Source organism: Arvicola amphibius, chromosome 2 (genome assembly GCF_903992535.2).
Source record: "Arvicola amphibius chromosome 2, mArvAmp1.2, whole genome shotgun sequence".
Taxonomy (NCBI): Eukaryota; Metazoa; Chordata; class Mammalia; order Rodentia; family Cricetidae; genus Arvicola; species Arvicola amphibius.
Window position 1 is genome coordinate 40,013,195 of NC_052048.2, and position 20,045 is coordinate 40,033,239.

The 20,045-nt window shown below is 40.2% G+C and overlaps 1 protein-coding gene across 2 annotated transcripts in view; it reads left to right on the forward strand.

Annotated features, from left to right (window-relative positions):
• Sumf1 (sulfatase modifying factor 1) overlaps positions 1 to 19,469 on the forward strand; it is an 82,839-nt gene extending 63,370 nt beyond the window's left edge. For both annotated transcript variants that reach the window (XM_038319600.2, XM_038319601.2), the window contains 2 exons: positions 10,217 to 10,276; positions 18,405 to 19,469. In XM_038319600.2, the coding sequence (XP_038175528.1) occupies positions 10,217 to 10,276; positions 18,405 to 18,515 (171 nt within the window). In that variant the 3' untranslated portion in view covers positions 18,516 to 19,469. The remainder of the gene's footprint in view (positions 1 to 10,216; positions 10,277 to 18,404) is intronic.
• The last annotated feature ends 576 nt before the right edge of the window (positions 19,470 to 20,045 follow it).

A 20,045-nucleotide genomic window follows, 5' to 3' on the forward strand; every position in this document is an offset into this window, starting at 1 on the left:
GTCCCAGTTCCTTGTCCTTGTGCTGTCTGCCTGGGGATGCCATCTGTCTTGCTCACCCTGAGGATGTCTCTGGTTACTTCCTATCTGCAGTATGTTTTAAGACCAAGACTGACTTTGTGGTTTCGTAGAAATAAGATTTTTAAAGTGACCCTTTCCATCTTTCATTTGTCTGTTTGTTTCTGGCCTTTACTCCCTTCGTTTGCCAAATCCCGAATCTCTGGCCAACAGTTATTTCACGGGCATGTAAGTATAGCGTAGTCACTGTGGAGTCACAGTAAATGGCTGTTGACATCCCCAGTCTCAGATGCTGGTGAATGCTCATATTAATCGGGGAGCAGAACAAAGCTTGTGCTGTCAAGGTACAGCCTTATACTTGCAGAAATAAAGGGAGAATTGCTGTGAGGTGGGAAATGCTGGTATGTCTCATTTTTCCTGTCACTTGTCATAGCGGCCGTCACTGCCGCTTCCTCCTTTTCCTCTTTCTTCTCTCATCGCCTTTCTCATTTTTTTCTCTCCTTTTTCTCTTCTTTGTTTGGAGATAGGGGTTTCATTATATATCCCCATCTGGCTTCGAACTTTCTATGTGCAGGCTGGCTCCAAATTTGAAGTCTTCCTGCTTTTGTCCTAAGTCTGTGATTACAGACATGTGCCATCACGTATGTGGTTCTGATACCACTTCAGACATCAAATCATGTGTGTGTACATGTGTATGTGTGTATTGATTTTTTTCCCCTGACATGAAACACATGTCATTTTATTACACCAGTTCTCCCACACCAATGGATAATCAGCTCAGTGGTTTAACATTAACTGTAACTCTGGGCCTTAGCGCAGACCCCACAGATTAAGATCTTAGTCTTATAAGGTCGTCCCCATTCCAGGTATAGCCTGAAATAAGGCACCCAGGTGACTCAGGCTTCCCCTGGCCCCTGAAAATATTTATTCATTCTCATGGCCACTTATTTTAGTTTTTTATATATGAAAAGTTTGAGGCTAGCCTGAGGTACAGTGATCCCTTCTCACAACCACCCCCAAATTGGAAGGTGGGGAGGTGAAACTAATCAATGTCCTTTAAAAATGAACTCACTCAACGTTCTCCTTGAGTTGTAGGTATTTTTCTGAAAGGAATCTCTAGAGGGAAGTTTATGTACCTTAATTGGAACAGCTGAGTCACTTATTGCAAGAATATGATGCCATATGAAGTGGCCCACACAGAGTACATAACCAAGTGAAAACCTGGGCTGGAACCCTGACTCCTCGACCTGCTTGGGACCTTAGTAGTCTTCTCACCTTTTCTTGTCCCTAATTCTTCATTTAAAAATATGGCAGATGACTAAGTGTCATACGCACTTGTGCCAGCACAGTTGTTAATAGTTCTTCCTTTGTCTTTTAAACATTTCTTTTATTTAACAATAAAGTGTGTGGTTATCTTATAATAATGATAATAGAATAACCAATAAATAGCCATTAAACAGTTTGGGTACATATAAAATAATACTTAGATATAGAATGTATGTGTTACATATCAACCTCTATGCATTTTATGCTGCTTTTCATGTAATCAGAATTATTATGTTAAATACCATATTTTGTGCATGATTCCAGAAGCAAGATTTGAAGTTCCTTAGAATCGGAGGGCCATCCATCAAAATATGAACAGCTTGAATGCAGTTTTGAGAATTCTCTTCCTCTTTGACCAGGCAAGAGCAGAACAGATAGCATTAAGGAAATAGATGTTCTCATTCATTTCACAGACAGAATAATTTACTACCACAGGATTCAGTGGTTTTACAAAGAAAATATGGGGAGCTGTTCATTTGGTTTGTGTCAGATGTCTCTCTTGAACATCATTTCCTCTTTCCTCTTTTCCTGGTATAACTAAACCCATCTCTCATTTCTCTCTCTCTCTCTCTCTCTCTCTCTCTCTCTCTCTCTCTCTCTCTCTCTCTCTCTCTCTCTCTCTCCTTCCTTCCTTCCTTCCTTTCTTGTTTTTTTTTTTCTATTGTTGTTTTGAGACAGGGTCCTATTATGTAGCTCTGGCTGTCCTAGAATTCACTATGTGGACAAGGCTGACCTTGAACTCACAGAGATCCTCCTTCCTCTTCCTCATAAGTGCTGGGATTAAGGGCATTCACCACCACACTCAACTTGTATACCCTTTTCCATTAATCCTTTCCTAAGGAATGAATAATATTTCACAAAATTCCAAAAAGCTTTATTTGAAGTAATGCTTTTATCTGCTTAACTTTAAAATCCTTTGTCCATGTTTAATACTGAGTATAAAAGAGAATTATTAGGACATTTTACTGTGTACCTTGGGAAGAGATTTTGTGATACCAATAAGATGGTTTATTTGTTTTTTGTTTTTTGTTTTTTTTGGCTAGAGGTGAGATAAGTCTGCAGGCGCTGTGGTGTTCTGATTATATGGCCTCCCGGCTCATTACTTGCTAGCTGTGAGACTAGGACTTGACACACATTTTATCTCTAGGGGCTTCCAAATTCCTCATCCTTAAAATGATACTTTCTGCTTTCCTGGATCATCCATCACTGGAATCAAATGAGATGAAAAAGGTTAGTGTGCTTGCAGTAATTGTGATGCAGACAATTGCGGTTATCAGTTGTTTTTACATTACAGAATGTTTGAAAGCAGAGTGCCTTTCTTTAAAGAGGTGGGGTGGGGTGGGCTGGTGTGATGGTTTACAACTATCATCTCCGCTCTCAGGAGGCTGAGGCAACCTGCCCTACCACAGTGAGACCTTGTTTAGAAACAGAAGCTGGCAGTGATGACTAAAGGAGCTTCCTAGGAGCAGGTGAGCACAACAAGTGTCTTGGTCACACTCACGATGCCCCTGTTGGTACATTAGTGCTTTAGTGTGCAAGGAGACCTTCAAATAGGCAGCGGGATGGTTTTTTGTTGCCCTGCATTTTGGGCTGCTGGAACCCTGTGTGGAGGAGTCCATGTCATTTGCCAGCTGGAAGCCTTGTCTAGAAGTCAAGTTTGCCAGGGATCCAGCACTCAGTCAACCAGGACAAGGGAAACTTAGCTTTCAGCACAACCTTCTCAAAATTGTAGAGTGGAGAATAAAAGCTCTCCCTTTAATATCTGAGTTGTCCGCATTTAAACATCTATGGAAGTCTTTGATGACCAACAGTTTGGGTCATGTAAGACACAATATATCTTTTCATTTTGTATCTTTTGACTTTAAATTTTTTGGTATTTATAGAAAATTCCAAGCAAAAGTAGAAAAAAAAAATTAGTCAGCTAAGCCCCTGTTCTTAATAGTCAGCTTTTCTAGTTAACAGCTCAGAGCATATCTTGTCGGATAGGTCTGTTTCTTCTTGCCTCTAGTAATGTATGGGAGGCATGGAGGTCTGCTGCCTATGGTGTTTGCAGAGATCCTGTCATGATATGCTTTAGATTTTATATTTTACTGCAACTGACTTTGTCTTCTTACTGACTTATGGTTTACTCTGACTTTTATCATTATCCGGTTTTTGTTTTCTCTAAAAAAAAAAAAAAAAAAAAAAAAAAAAAAAAAAAAAAAAACAATGCTAGTTGTACAAGGCAGGGCTTGCACTCCTCCCAGCACTTGGGGATGCAGTGGCAGGCAGATCTCTATGAATTTGAGGTAACCTGGTCAACATGGAGCTTCTAGTCCAGCCAGGGCTATCGAGTGAGACCCAGGCTCAAAATAAGTGAATAAACAAGCAACTCCCCAGTATTAGTTTTACATAATTGATATTGATATGTAATACATTGCATACATTTAAAGTGTTCATTTTGTCCCAGTTTGGTAAACATCCATGAGATCATTCCAATCAGAATAATGAACATACTAGTCACCTCAGACTTCTTTGTGCCACCTTGTGATTTTGCCCCTCTCTGTGTCTCATGTCTCAGCAACGTTTGATCCTCTTTCTAGAAAGCACAGATTAGCTGGTACTTTTTTAGTTTTAGAAAAGTGAAATTATACAGTATGCATTCCTTTTTCTTCCTGGCTTTGTCATGAGATGCCAGTCTTTTATCTACTCAACACATATTGTTAGATGCTACCAGGTATCATTTTTGGTATCTGTAAAGGCCTGTTAGGAGGCTATTGCAGTTGGTTCTGGTGAGAAATGATGGTGGCCTGAACCAGAGAGGTTGCCATGGAGATGATGAGCTGTCATTCTTTAAAGCTCTCCTTTGGAGGTAAAGCTAATTGGACTAGTTGGATGTAGGGGTGAAAGAGAGGGCAGAATCCAGATTATCTCCCAAGATTGGGAGATATTTTGAGATAGTCACAAAATTGCTGTTTAAATTTTTTTTAAAAAAAATAAAGAATACCTTTTCTTGTCCAATAGAGCATTTTGAATTCCAGTTTTCTCTCAGGTGTTGGGACATGGCTTGGACTAGGCTAGTGGAGAGAGATACCTTATGAAGGCAAATATTTTTGGATTTTTTCATTATGTTGAAATGACATTAAATCTGCTGTCTATGACTCACAGGTTTCTGTGTTGGTTTTACTGATGAAAAGTTCAGTTCAACTAAGTCCAATGCCACGATAGAGTCAGACTGTACTTTGTGATGCTAACTATGGTAATTTTATTATAGTATAAAACAGTCTGTCTTTATTTCACAAGGGTTGTTAGCGTGCCATTAATTTTATTAGGGCTTGGACAGCTCCATCTGGGAGTTGAGCATCAGACAAACTAGATCAAGTGGTCTCTGTGGGTTTGAATTTGAAGTTATACACTCTGAGGTCTATTCAGTTCATGAGTGCCTTTGGGAAATCTTAGTTATAAATTAATAATACAAAGCAGTGCCATCAGCCTGACACAGATTGCCTGTCATTTGCTCAGTACGTCCTAGACATCATCTCCTTCAGTCTCTACATTGGTCCAGAGGAGCAGGGACCATTATTATCTCTATTTTGTAAAAGAGGAACCTGGGGGAATAGGGGGATTGCATAACTATCCCAAAGGGTCATTCAGTTTTGGAGGCAGGATTTGAAGCCAAGTTGATTGAGCCCATGTTTTTCATTCAGAGGTAACATTTGATGAGGTAGATCCTGCAAGGTAAGAAAGAGTCTACTGAGCAAGTGGAACCAGGTTATTAGGCAGAGAGAATTAAATGTTTCTGGGAGGCTGGTGAGAAGTGTTATTAGTAAGTAGGAAAAACACAGGGCTTCTAAGCATCTGTCTGGGTTGTTTGAGCAGATGCTTCATAGAGAAATCTATGAGGCCTTTTAAAATTCTCTTTAGAAATTTTGAGTAGTTTCACGATCCCTCTTTTTATTTTCTTAAAGGCAAAAAGTCCATACTACAGCATCTGGTTTGGTCAATATCAAAGGTATTTTCTGATTTCAGACAACTTGAATCTAGCTCTTCACTGCTTCCACCTTTTTCTTAAGCTCGGATTTCCATTATGATTGAAAGAGATGTCTGTAGTAATTGTAAACTGCTAATCTGTGTTGCTCTGCCCACACTCTGCCAATGGCTTTAGGGCTGTCAGCCAGCACAGCCAGCATCTGAGTACCGCTGGAGTGTCCTCACATGTTCCATGTTTGTACAAGTCACATCTACAATGTGCTGGTTGACCTCTTCCACAGAGGCTCATTCTTTTACTTTACTTCATTATTCTTACTTATTTTTAAATATTTTATTAGTATATATCAATTATATACAATAATGGGTTTCATTATGCCTTTTTTTTTTTCAAGACGGGGTTTCTCTCTGTAGCCCTGGCTATCCTGGAACTTGCTCTGTAGACCAGGCTGGCCTCCAACTTTAGAGATCTGCCTGCCTCTGCCTCTGCCTCCCAAAGCTGGGATTAAAACTTTGTAACACCACCATCCGGCTCTTTACATTTTCATACACATACACAAATACAATTTTTATCTCATTTTTCTCTTGTCCCCATCCCATTTTCTCTGATACCCATCCTCCTCCCAGCTAGTGTGTGTGTGTGTGTGTGTGTGTGTGTGTGTGTGTGTCCATCCGTCCATATGTTCATGTCCCCACTTAACCATCTGTCCCAGTGAGTTTCATTGGGGTTGCTTACTAGGGTATGAGTGTGGGTTTATTTAGAGTATTGTGGAAATCTTCTAGAAGCTCATTACTATTTTCTGCTTTGCAGAATGAATTGTGTTTATGGTATTGGGTTGTTTATAATGAGACAGGAAACACAATGAAAGATTATTTAAAATTTTTTAATGAATTGTTTCTGAGTGAGCAAAGGAGACTCTTCTAATACTAGAGAATTTTAGTTTTTCCTACACTGAATCTATTCCCCAATTTTTATTAAGAGTTTGACAAGTAACTCATGAATGACGATTTTAAAGGCCCACATCCCTGCCTCTTAACTTTCTTTTTTATTTCTTCAAACAATGTTACTAATAATAATGTTAGTGACTCTGTTTGGTGGCATCTTAGCTAAATGTTACTTTTAAGTTTTTTTGTTTTAAAGTGTTGAGATGTAAATGAAACCCCATAGCTTAGACTCAGTGATCAATAGCTCTCTCAGTTAGTTGTGACTCATTCAATCCGAGCTGGAACCAACCACTAGTGAGTCTGTGTCTGTACACATCTACATGTGTAAGATGAATTTATTACTGAATTTTTACTGTAATAAAAAGTGGCTGTAATGCTGATTTTTAAAGTTGATTTTTGATATGGTCATACATATGTACACTGTATTATGAAATAGTGGTTTTCTTCAAGTGTGTGGGTCCTATGAGAATACGGCTGGAACAGAGTTGTGACACGTTGTAAAGCTTCTATTTTGGCAATTATGTCATAGTTTAATCATTACCTTTATGTTATTTTTAAAGGACATTCCAATATGATTTTTACCTAAAATTTCAGTGTGTGTCTATAAAATGTAAAATTTTAAAATAATATTTTTAGTTCTTTGAGTAGCGATGGGTCTTGAGGACTCTTCCTTGATCCATTGTGGAATTTTGGCTGACTTGAACTTATGAAACTGATGCAGTGAACAACCAGGTCATATCCAGAAGTCAGCATGATACAGCTCTCCTCCTGTCTGCTAGCGCTTACATTCTTTCCACCCCTCTTCTATGATGTTTCCTGAGCCTTAGGTGTTGGCAAGCTAACAAAGATGACACATCCATAGAGCAACTCAAACTATGCACCTCGACCACTTATGGGTCTTACATAACAATTGTCTCTGACCAAATATGAGAGCAACACAAATCCATGGGTATAAACATTTAGAAGACAGCATGACAGTGTGACCATTTAGCAAAGCAAAAACAGTAGGCTCCCCCAAGGCCTTTGATCTCTTTGGTAATGGACTTTCGAGCAGGTTTACAGTATCAGGTATGAAATTCCTCCTGTGGAGCTGGGCACCTAGCCAACCAGAAAGTTGGTTACTCTCTTTATTATCATGCCACTGCTGATATGGGCATATCTTGCCAACAGTTCAGTATTGTGTTGTCAGGGTCCTACACTAGGTGCGGACAGCAATGTTTCTTTCCCCCAGCAACTGCATAGCACCTCTGTCTCTGTAGGCCAGCCATTCAGGAGTTTACTGGTCAGCTCGAGGTTGATTTCTCCATGTCCTGCACCCAAAGCAAGTGATGTTTTCAGCAATAGGCTCTTACCACCGAAAGACAGAGAAATAGAGATATCATCACTAACCCATTTTTAAATTTTTGTTTATATGTTTATGTGTGGGCACAGGTGGCATAATGAGTATGTGGAAGTCAGAAGGCAGCTTGCAGGAGTCAGTTTTCTCCTTCTTCCATATAAGTCCTATGGATTGAATTTAGATCAAAAAGGCTTCGTGACAAACCCCTTTATGCCTGAGCCATCCCAGCAACCCAAATTAGTAACCTTTTAAGGCTCTTTATAACTTGAGTTTTAGGGTCACTATTTAAGACACTATGTCCTCTTAGTAATTTTCCTGCCTTTTTGGCAAGGTGGTAAGCACTTCATTTCTACCTAATCCTATGTCTTGTTTTATAAGAAAAATTGTCTCATTTATAGCAAGTAGTTGGGCAGTCACCTAGGTTCAGGATTGTGTTGGCTGTTGTAGTCGTATTATCCTGCGATGGCTCTTGTTAGTGCTGTGCTACCATGAAGGGGGAAATATTTTTCAGCTGCAGCGTTAGGACATTGGAGTAACAATGAGAGGGAAATTTTGTTGTTACATCTTCCTATTGGTGAACGACCTGTTCTTGTTCTTACATGTATTTTGACAAAACAAAATTTACCTTATATTCTGGCATATATCATGATAATTATGGTAAGAACTGAATTGTCATTAACCTATGGTCTGATAGACTGGGACAAACCTCCCAAGGCAGCAAATGCAAGAATTCCCAAGCAAGAAAGAGTCTTAAGTGATATGGCCATCATATGAGCAGATATGTAATTATACGTGCCTCAAATGATTTTTTTTTAAATGTACGTTGGTGTTTTTTGCCATGGGTATTGGGTCCTCTGGAACTGGAGTTACAGACAGTTATGTGAGCCATGTGGGTACTGGGAATTAAACCTGGGTCTTCTGGAAGAGCAGTCTGTGCTCTTAACTGCTGAGCCATCTCCTCAGCTTTTCAGGTTAATTCTTGCTTAATGCCTTACCCTTTCCCTACTTTTTTATGTGCACAGGTGTTTTGCCTGCATCTATATCTGTGCACCATATACATGCAGTACCTGCAGAAGCCAGAAGTAGGTCTTAGATCCCCTGGGACTGGGGTTATGGATGGCTGTGAGATGCTGTATCAGTGCTGAGAACTGAACCTGGGTCCTCTGGAAGGGCAGACAGTGCTTTTCACCGCTGAATGTCTTTGTAGCGCCCAATGCCTTACTTTTATACACTGATAAACTCCTCCAGAGATTCTGATGCAATAGCTGTCAGATGTTCCTCAAGAGAAAGCTGTGATTGTCGCCTTTATCTTCACTGGTGTTTTTTTTTATATTTTCAGTATGCCAATTATAATTGGAAAAATTTATCAATGTATCTAAGTGTTTAGGGCCTTGGGAATACCCTGAACTCGCACAGGAATAATGTAGAGTCAGTGACTATGTGACAGTGTATAAATACCTGGGATTACTTGGAAGAAACCTGCCCTTCTAGCCACCTTGATAACAGTGTCAAGACAGTGTGCCACCCCCTTTGAGAGTGAGGCCTGCATGGTCCTTTTAACTTTTGTCTCATAGTTAATAGCCTTTGATAAGTATGTTTTTAGCTAGAAATAGGAAAACTAAGCCAGGAAGAAGATTGTGCAGGCTTCTCTTATTTTCAGTAAACAGAGCAGATGGCTGTGTGATTATTTGTCTTTTTGAACAACAAAGGAAAAACAAAAGCATTTCCACTCCACTCCCTAACTCTGGCTTATGGGAGCTTCTTGGCACTTCTTACAGGCCTTTTGGAGAGCAAACTTGATCTTGAGGCTTTTATCTTGGCAGTGGAAGCGCCAGGATTTTCATCTCCATTGCTGTTTTATCAGAACTTTCTAGAAGAAACAGACTTGCCTTTTGGCTACTCTGGGTCTTTGTTCTCCTCACTGTTCCTTCTTGTGAGCATGAGGCTCTCTCCACTTTCTGCCCTTCTGCTTTCTAATGGGAAGTAAGGTCTCAGAGCGCTTCAGAGCACAAATCCTGGAACAAAGCTTGGGTATGAATCTTCATTCTGCTACTTAACCTCCCTCCAAGGGGCTGTTGATGACCCAAGAATTAATACAAAAATACTTAGAGCACGTTTTTTTTCTAGTAGGCACTTTGTCTACGGTGTCTTGCTTCTGAATTACATTAACAGTCAAATGGTTGTATATCACTTTTGAGACTGTGTAAAGGGTGTAGTAGGTAAGACATAGAGGAATTATTAACCACCAATAACATAACTCAACCTCTCTATCTGGTTGAATAAGCTGGTGATAATACAGGATAAATATGAATAGCAGGAAGGTGAGGCAGGAGATGCTGCCAAGTGGTTTAGTAGGTACCAAGGCAGGTAGAATTGCTTCCTGTCATCACACAGTCCTCATTCAGTAGCATGGAACTTGAGGTGGACTGCAGAGGAAAGGTGGTTGGATATTTGGGGACGTGGGTATTCAGAAGGGTGTGACTGCAGGTGCCGGGGTCCAGGATGGAAACACGTGGAGAGTTTAGGCAGCCACGGGTGAGCGCCTCTAACAAAATGAACCCTTTCCCACTATGTGAAGAGCATTCATGTTGTTGAGACTAACATGGGTTTTGTTTTCATCCATAGAAAGGTCCCACTTCTGGGAAAGACCGCGTGAAGAAAGGTGGATCCTACATGTGCCATAAGGTCAGTCATACTACTAAACTGTCGCATGTTCTTGTGGGTCACACATTCATTATAACATACTGCCCCCAAACATTCCATTCCTTTTTGCCAGTATAAACCTCTTCCCATCCAAATGAGAAGAAACAGGGGAGCCTTCAGTTTATGAACAGACATGGGGGAAGTAACAGGAGAAATGGAGCTTGTGAATCGCATGCTGTCAACCAGATAGTCTGCTGACTCGCTCCTGGTGAGAGGCTTCTGTTGCTCTGTGAAATGGGGTGGATTATCTACCTCTTCCCGTGTTTAAGTCTAGGACCACACCCACAATTTCGGATGTCTGTAAATTCCTGAATTCTTTGTGGAGATTCAAGCTAAAGTTATAAATGGAGGGTGGTTTGTGGTCTACCAAAATGGAAGCACCCAAGTGTGTTGGGTGTTAATATGTGCATTTTTGTTCCATGAGCTATGATTTCAGTGTCCAAAATGGCAGTTCTTGGTTAGTCTAAGTGATCGGTGCCTCACAAGCAACTTTTAGAAGGAATTTGAAAATAGAATCTGACCCCTTCCCCTTTCCTCTTTGAGTCATGTATTTTCAGTGCCTTGAGAACTCAGGTTCTGTCTTCTTGCTGTGTATAAAAAAGCATTTTGCAGTTTGTTACTACTGAGAAACTTTGCTTGGTAGTTGACTCAGATCTGGAGTTTTAAAGCCGTCTATAGTGACTTCAAATTAAGTTACTAATTGTGTAATAGACACATTATCATACTTTGTCCAAATACATTAGGATCTTTAAAACTGTGGAGGTGTTGAAAACATACGGCAAAGTTTGGTAATGGCCTCAAGAAACTAGATGGTGTATGTGAGTGAGTTTGGAGGTATGTGTTCCCTGCATGGTTCTTAGTTTAGACTCTTTGACCATATGATTCAGGTAGGAAGTTCATCCAGGTCAGCTCAATTCTTGCTTCATACCTACATTAAACTGAGCATAGTGGCATACACCTTTAATTCCATCTCTTAAGAGGCAGAGGCTTGTGGATCTCTGTGCGTTCAAGGTCAGCCAGGGCTACACAGTGAGAACCTGTCTTCAAAAGCTGAAGCCAAAAAGGACAACAAATCTACATTAATAATAAGATGTGTGTGAATTTAACTTTATGCAATCATAATTGACTAATTAATTAATTGAATTTTTGAGTCAGGGTCTTGGTATGCTGGCCATACAGTCTCTAATTCTTGAAGTAAAGAGTTTTTTTTTTTCTGCCTCAACTTCCCAATAAATGGGACTATGGATATGTTCTACTGTGCTTGGCTCATATCTCATTCTTTTTTTGTTTTTTGGAGACAGGGTCTCACTGTGTTGCCCTGGTTGGCCTGGAACTTACTATGTAAACCAGACTGTCCTTGAATTCACACAGATTCCACCTGCCTCTGCCTTCCAAGTGCTGGGATTAAAGGCGTGTACTGCCTTGATCATAGGCAATAAATAACTTTCTGAAATTAAGTATTATACTACTATAGTTGTTATTAACATTTCATATCAGATTGAGAGTATTTGCAGATTTTTTTTTCAAGACATGGTTTGTCTGTGCAACCTTGGCTGTCCTGGAACTCACTCTGTAGACTAGGCTGCCTCGAACTTAGAGATCTGCCTACCTCTGCTTCCCAAGTGCTGGGATTAAAGGTGGGTGTCACCACTGTCAAGTTTATTTGTAGTTTTTACTCATCAATGAATATAGATTTTGCTAAACGATAATTTTCTTGTCTTTTCAGTCAGTACAGTATAATACGATGAAGCACAATGATTAATTATCATTTTTTTCTTGTTTTTTGAGTCATTGTCTCACTATGTAGCCAAGTTAACTTTGGACTGACTATGGGACCCAGAATCTCACATTAGCAACCAACCATGTCCAGCTTGATTTTCATTTATTAAACCATCATTGCTTTCCTGGTGCAATATTCCACTTAGTCATGATGTATTAGTCTTTTTATGTAGTTTGAATTCAGTTATTTTAAATGTTGGGAACTTTTGCATATAATTAATGATGAGTAGATCCTTATTTATTGTTCCTAGTAATCTTTGTGTGGTTTTGGTATATTGGTATATAATTGGAAAATATTGTCTTATCTTCAATCTTTTATCCTCATTTTTAAGAAGAGGTCTTGTAAAACTAACATTATTTCTTTCTGAATTGCTTAGTGGAGTTCCTTATTAAAGAAACTGGGACCTAAGCTTAGGCATTTAGCCTTACCCCTCCCTATTACTGTAATGAAAACACAAGGCAGACTACATTTTTAAGGAAAAGAGGCTTATTTTGGCTTATATTTTTAGGGATGCAGGCTGAGGTGTATTATATAGTGATTATATTCTTGCTGGAAGTATCCAGAGTTGGTCCAAGATGGCATATGGGAAGTGACAAAGGGTGTTTGTGAGTGGTGTGTGTGTGTGTGTGTGTGTGTGTGTGTGTGTGCACGTGTGCATGCACGCACATATATACATTCATTATGATCACTCTCCCCCTTCCAATGAATAAGATTAATAGAATAGTGACTCTGTGTTGGAGAGGGGAGCCGCTTGTTGATTCCCAGCCTCCGGGCTAGCTTAGACACAGAAAGAGAAGCAGCAAGGTAGCACAGCATCCAGTTAAAAACAGGCTGTTATTTTCTACCTGCTGATAACATGCAGTGTGGCCTTAGGCATACTATTAATATGTCTTGGCCCCAGTTTTTCCTCAAATGTGTAATATGAGTGCAATTTATACCTTTCTCATAGGATTATTGGAAGAACTCAAAGAATCGACATATGTTAAATCGATGGAGCAGTTCACTTAATGAGCACTCAAATAAAAATTTTGGTAATTGATGTTGTTGGGTTGATGCCTAACATTCAAATGTGGGATCTTTATTCCAACCCACAGCATCTAGGGGATCAGACTAAAAAATACCAAAAGAATTAGTCCTGTGGCATTTGAAACAGCAGTGGTAAGACCTGGGTTCTGGTATGTGCTTCCCTAGAATGATTTTATTCAATATGAGATACAATTGCCTTAAAATGTCCTTTATCTGAGAAACATTTTCCTCATGAAAACCATATTTCTGTCTCATTTGAGTTCATGGTCTCCAGGCTGGTAGGTCATTATCTTAAATGGATTGTTTCTGATCCAGGATCACATCCTTAGCAAAGAGCCTGAGATCACTTTTACAAAGTAACTAGCCATTTTGATAAAAATCAGGTTGAAACAAGTCCCTCCTCCTACTCCTGTTCTTAATTAATAGAATGACCCATTTTCAGTCACCCAAAGACCTCACTTCCTTTAAGAACCACTTTTGATTCTAAAAATAAAGGTAGAAAATATGAAGAATAACCAGAACGTTCATAACCAGGACATTTGCTCTTTATTTGTGGCTCTATTAGTGACCCATTATTGAAATTTAAAAGAAGTACTTATTAATAAATATTTTCTGTGTGAATGGGTGTGTTTAAGTAGAATTAAAGTATGATTGATTCTTTGAAGGTGATGGGCCTTACCTTTCAGCACTCACAAGTGCACATGTGTGCATGTGTGCTTGTGTGTGTGCACGTGCGTGTGCGTGTGCTTGTGTGTATGTATATCTGTTGCTAAGGATCAAACCTAGGGCCTTGCATGCACTGGGAAAATGCTCTGCCACCAAGTGATGTCCCTCTCTCCTCACCACTTTTGTGAGACTTGCTTTTTTGGATTTAGTTCTTCATAGCTGTTTTGGTTAATGAAAGTCTCAGGAACTGCTGTCGTCCTATGGTGACCCTTTACAAGCAAACCAAATTTGTTGCGTAAAATTTAGCAAAGAAATGATAAAGATGATGATAAAATCAGATGTTTATGTCCTAGAGAAAACTATTAGTTTTCTATTATGGTATTCTGCCATGAGTTTTTTGTACTTTAATATATATTTTTCAAAAATAAAATTGCTTTGTGTATACTCAAGCTTTTCGATTACAGTCATAGTAACAATCATGTATGTCACAGTTTTTTTCTAGTATCTAATGTCATTGATGCAGAATCATTCTTAACACTGTTCTGAGCAGGCACTAAAAATTCATCAGAGCTGTTGCAGCCTGGCTTTTGTAACATATAGAATAATCCACCCCACAAAAATTATAGCCCTGTGTTATATTCCCAGGGTTGTCCTTCAGCCTGCTCGTCTCTGCGCAGTAAACCTTTCCCTTCCATCTGTGTAGCACGTGTATGTGCACAGTCGGAAGCTGCAGGAGGTGTCATCTTTCCCACTGTCACCACAGTCTCAAGGGTCTGCTTCAGACCTGTTTCTGTGGGGAGGAGGTCAGCCACGCCAAGTTTCCGTGACCAAGAGTGTGTGTACACTAAACAAATCATCAGCTCTCTATACACACTTGTTTTCCTTTGTTATGGAGGGGTTCATTTTGGTGTGTTTCAGTTTTGGGGGTGCAAGGGATTGAACGCAGGCTTTGCTTACACTAGGTGTGTGCTCTACTACTGAGCTCAGTCTCCCAGCCAAGATTAAGCGTTTCTACATACTTCTGTAGACAATGTCATCTTTTCAGTGAGGACCCAGATTCTAGAAGGCTTTGCCTAAGGTCAAATAGCCACAGAGCTTGGAATTCTGCTCTTGCTGGTCAAAAATTAGCAAGATGTTTGTCACAATTTTCATTGGTATCGCGTTCCCGTTCCTATAACTTTGGAGGTGGTAGAGTGGCTCCATCTGTCCGATCACATTGCCTGCTTTTTACCTTAGCCATCTTTGACTGATTTTGTTTGGAATTCCAGTTTTCCAATTCTTTGGGCATCTCAGCTCCCTCTTGGAGAGGCCTTCAGTCCTTTCTCCCAATTTTTACTTCCTTTAGAGATAACCACTGCCAGAGGCTGTCTTGAGTTTTCAGTCCACTTATAGTCAGTCTACTCCCTTTGAATGTCAGCTCTCTGATAACAGGTTCCTTGTTTGTCTGCTCTGATTATATTCCTCAGGCCTAAAATTACATCTGGCCTATTACAAGCTCTCGTATATTTAATGTATAATCTTGCTGTGAGGTGATCGAGCTATGATCTAACTGTTCTTCTGCCTAATTTTTTTCTCATTTTCATGCTTCTGATACCATTGTTTAGCCTCTTAATCTGCCTCCCATCGTTCTTTATAAATTGCTGCTACTCAAAGTGTACCCCATGGGCAGAAGCAGGACCTGGAAGCTTGTTAAAAATATAACTTGAGTGTCACACAAGCCCCATGAAAGCTGTATTTCTGGGTGTACAGTTTAGAGATGTGTATTTAAACAAGCTCTCCAGACTTTCTCTCTGTCTCTATCTCTGTCTCTCTGTCTGTCTCTGTCTCTCTGTCTCTGTCTCTGTCTCTCTCTCTCTCTCTCTCTCTCTCTGTGTGTGTGTGTGTGTGTGTGTGTGTGTGTGTGTGTGTGTGTGTGTGTGTGTGTGTGGTCGTGTTACAGTGATAAAATACCCTTACTAAAGTAACTTAGGACCAGTGAGATGACTCACTGGGTGGAAGGAAGTTTTGGCAGGACTGATACTACAGTATATGGCACACAGACAGAATAAAGAATTTAACAGCAACTTGTGGAAGAAAAGGCTATTTTGGCTCAGTTCCAGGGTACTGTCTTTCATATATATATGTCTTTCATATATATATGTATATATATATATATATTAGTGATATTCATGACACGAAAGTCACAGTGGCTATAGCTTGTATCATCAGTCAGGAGACAGTGGCTATAGCTTGTATCATCAGTCAGGAGACAGTGGCTATAGCTTGTATCATCAGTCAGGAGACAGAGGGGGACAAATATTGGTGATTGGCTAGCTTTCTCCTTTTTATGTAGTCTAGCACTGCAGCCTAGGGAATGACACCACCCATATTTAGGGTGGGTCTTCCCACCTCAGTTAACCTTATCAATCACCCCTCACCTGCTGCGTGGCCAAAGGTTTATCTCTTTGGCGATTTTAGTCCTGTCAAATTGACAATATTAGTCAGCACAATTGCATTTGGAGAAGCACTGCCACAACCATGCATGTGTCACTTAGGCCAAGTCCTTCCTAGAGACACTGACATTCTGCAAAGGATCTGGAGGACTAGCATTCACCTTCTAACTTAGCCCAAGGCTGTTTTATAAGTGTTTGCTGTGTAGTCATGGTTTTCTCACTTGCTGTGGTCTCCAGCCAGCCAGGACAAGACCATGCCTAGACCTGGGTATTTCTCCCAATGTATACAGTAGGCATTCGGGAACTAAAATTTCTCGTGGCAAATACAGTAGGCAGTCAGGAAATGAATGCTTGTTTTTTTCCTTGTGTGTGGCCCCATCATGGGATGTGTGCATCCCCTGAGCTCAGCCTTTGCTAGTGTGGAATCCACTGCCCGTGTTTGGTTTTCATAGAGTGCTGACTTATCTGAGTTTGAGTCTAGAAATATCAGAGTGCTGCCATTTCACAGCAGCCTAGCGCCTGCACTGAGGCTTCTGCTGCATCTTCTCTCACACTCCTTACAGATGTTTGAGAGCTTCTGTTCGTGCGTGGCACAGATACCATCAGCTTCTTGTTATTTCAAGCACATTCGAAATTCATCTTTCTTCTAACTACCTGAGAATTGGTAATACATTCTGTTCTTCACTGTCCAAGGAAAATTGGTTGCTATTGTTTTACTATCTATAGAAGATAGAATATTCTTTCTTTTTTCATTGGGGAAATGCATGAGAAAATTTTCATGTCAACCTCAGAGATAATTTTTATGAAGATTAGAAGCATCTGACTTCTTGTGAGAGAAAAGAAATAATAGGAATGAAAAATGTCTTGCATGCTGACCTATTTTCTCCTTCCCACAAATTATCTCTTCTGCATGAGTTCCCAACATTTCCTACGCGAGTGATTATTTCTGACGTTTCTTTAAGCACCTGGCAGGCACTTGGGTTCAGTGGGCCAGCTCTTGAGTGTATGCTCATGGTACTCAGGATGACGGCTTCGTTTCCATTTTCTGTTACTTTGACTCAGGGAAGGAACCTCACAAGAGGTCTATGCACGGTGGTTATTTTGGAATCTGGCAGCTTTCTAAATGCTGGGTGTCAGATAATCCGAGGCTGCATATGTAGCCTGTCCTGTGTGTTTGTGTGAGTGTTTGTAAGGAGGATTTGTGTGTTGGGGGTGGGAAAAAAGATGTGAGAAGGATGGCACCCTTCCTACCAAGAGTGTGGAATCTTACTAAGAGAGGAACCACACTACAGTTTGTCTGGATTGTAATCTTGCTTCCTTAACAACTGTGTCACCGTCTATAACTTGTTTGGTTTGCCTAGGCTCTTACAATCTAAGAATAAAAGACAAAAGTGCCTGGTACCATGCCTAATATGTCCTAGGAAATCAGTGTCCATATTTGTGTGTGCACTTACACTCAACTGTTACACAATTAGGTAGAATGAGATAAACTACACTCCAAAATGTATAGCTTTATTATTACTGTGATTTAAATTCCAGGGTATTGGGAAGAAAGCAGTTTTCCTATAGCTTTTCTTACCTTTTATGTTCCTATGCTTTAATTTTTGCTTTCTGTTTGATGTACAACATAATATTTAATGCTGTTATTAATCTTTTTATTACTATTCATCTCTATTGATAAAATGTCAAAATTTGATACAATAAACTAGAAATGAGAAACTTTGCTCTCAAGGATAATGATTGTGAGTGTGTGATAATCTTGCACGTCTTTTAGTCTTTTTTTCCCTCCCTTAGCATATGATGATACAAGTTAGGTCATACCATATATATAGCTCTATATTCTGACTTTTAATTTAACACTTTATTATGGGAATTCGGTGTTTTTCGCATATAATGTAAAAAACGTGATTCTCAGTGGCTAGTAACTGTATGATCACGTGGGTAACCATGGGTGGCCACTGTCTGCTTTTTTGGGTGTTGTGAGTGGTGGAGGCCTTTCTACTCTATGTAGGTAGTATTTTTAAGGTGAAAAATACTGACTGGTTGACTCTTGAATTTGCCAAGCGTAAATTACAGTGAGTGTGTAGGAAGGCCGTTCAGGGGAGCTCTGATTTCAGGGAGCTCTGCCTTCTCTGTACAAGGTGCTTTTGTGCCGTAAACTTTAAGCCAAGTTTCCAGATCTCTTATGGCATGTTATCTCTTACAGTCCTATTGCTATAGGTACCGCTGTGCCGCTCGAAGCCAGAACACACCAGATAGCTCTGCATCCAACCTGGGATTCCGTTGTGCGGCTGACCACCTGCCCTCTGCGGACTGACAGCCAACAGGAGCCTTTCCAGATCCAGGAAATGGTTTCTAACTTGCAACTGGCTTCCTCCCGAACTCCGAACAGATCTTGTATAGAGAATTCCCACTTCAAGAGAGTAACGTGTCTGCCCAGTGGCCAAAGGAACTGTCTCGCGTGACCAAATTGCTGGCGTGTGTCAGTGCTTGTGCTTTATCGTGTGGTGTATCTTGGGGATCATCGCCATGTTTTACTTTGAGAGCCTTTTGAAGAGGAAGGAGAGAGCCGAAAACCTTGAAGTCTTGCCCAGATTCTGCCACAGGGCTAGGCCCTGGGGTCCAGTACTTCATCTGACTGGGCTTCTGTCCCATCATCAAATGGGGGGATGGACAAAAAGGTCTCTGAGACTCCCTCCAACTCACAGATTCTATGCGTAATAGCAGAGTGTATTGTGATTGCATAGTGAGAATTTATGACAGATTATTTTTTAGCTATTTTTTTGCCATGTGTGAACCTTGGGTTATACTAATGATATAAGGTGAGAATCCTCTTCTATATTATTTTCAGGAAAGGGTAGGGTGTGAGTCTTTTATATTCCTACTGCACTTTGTTCTTTTGTGGAAATCAGTGTCTTTTACATTGTTGTGACAAATCTCATGTGGACCAGTGATGGGGACACTCAAGTTCAGAGTTCTGAACACACAGGAATGTCTGTGGAGTGACTCTACTGTCCTTTATCTTTTAGCATTAAGTGCCTTTGGCTCAGAGGGACAGTTTGAAGCCCTGTTTCCCTTTCGCCCCTAAGCCTTCAGAGAATGTGAAATGTGTACTAATGAGGGAAAGTGTTGAGTTCCGGGTACAAGGGCCTTGAACAGACTGCATTCAGGGTATTCGGTATATTATACTAGAGAGATGGGAAGTCTTGTTGACTTTGAGATACCAGATGCTTTGAATCATGCACTATGTCAAATAAACTGGTACCCCCCCATCAGACTTCACTCTTTCTTCCTTGCTCAACTTTCTTTCTCATTCCCTCCCATATGTTTTCCTTTTAAAAAAAAAAGTGGTGCTTGTATGTTTTGTTTGCTAGAAAATGTTTTTTACATCCAGAAGTTCGTTGATACCTTTGATCCATGGGTATTTTATGGCAATTTTTATTCTCTGAAGCAAGGACATTCTGTTAGGAACCCATTATAACCTTGCTACTTCTTTCTACAATAGATGATGCAAAGTCAAGGGCATCGCTTTGGTGAGCATATGCGTCAATGCCAGGAAGACACTTCTTTCAGAGCGATGGCTTTCAACCCAACAGCCCTGTTCTTAGAATCCACCCAGGTTTCCGGGTCCCTGCGCTATTTTTAGCCCAGCAGTTGAATAAAGGCTCAACTTCATGTTAGCTGCTCAAAATGTCAGTCAAGTAATACTTAGAACTAACTATTCAACACTGCTGCTGTTACCCTTTACTTTCAAAGCTATATTAGTGTGTGAGTGGTGTAGGAGGTCCTTCTGTATTTGTGTTGCTTTCATTGGTTATTAAAGAAACTGCCTTGGCCTAGTTGATAG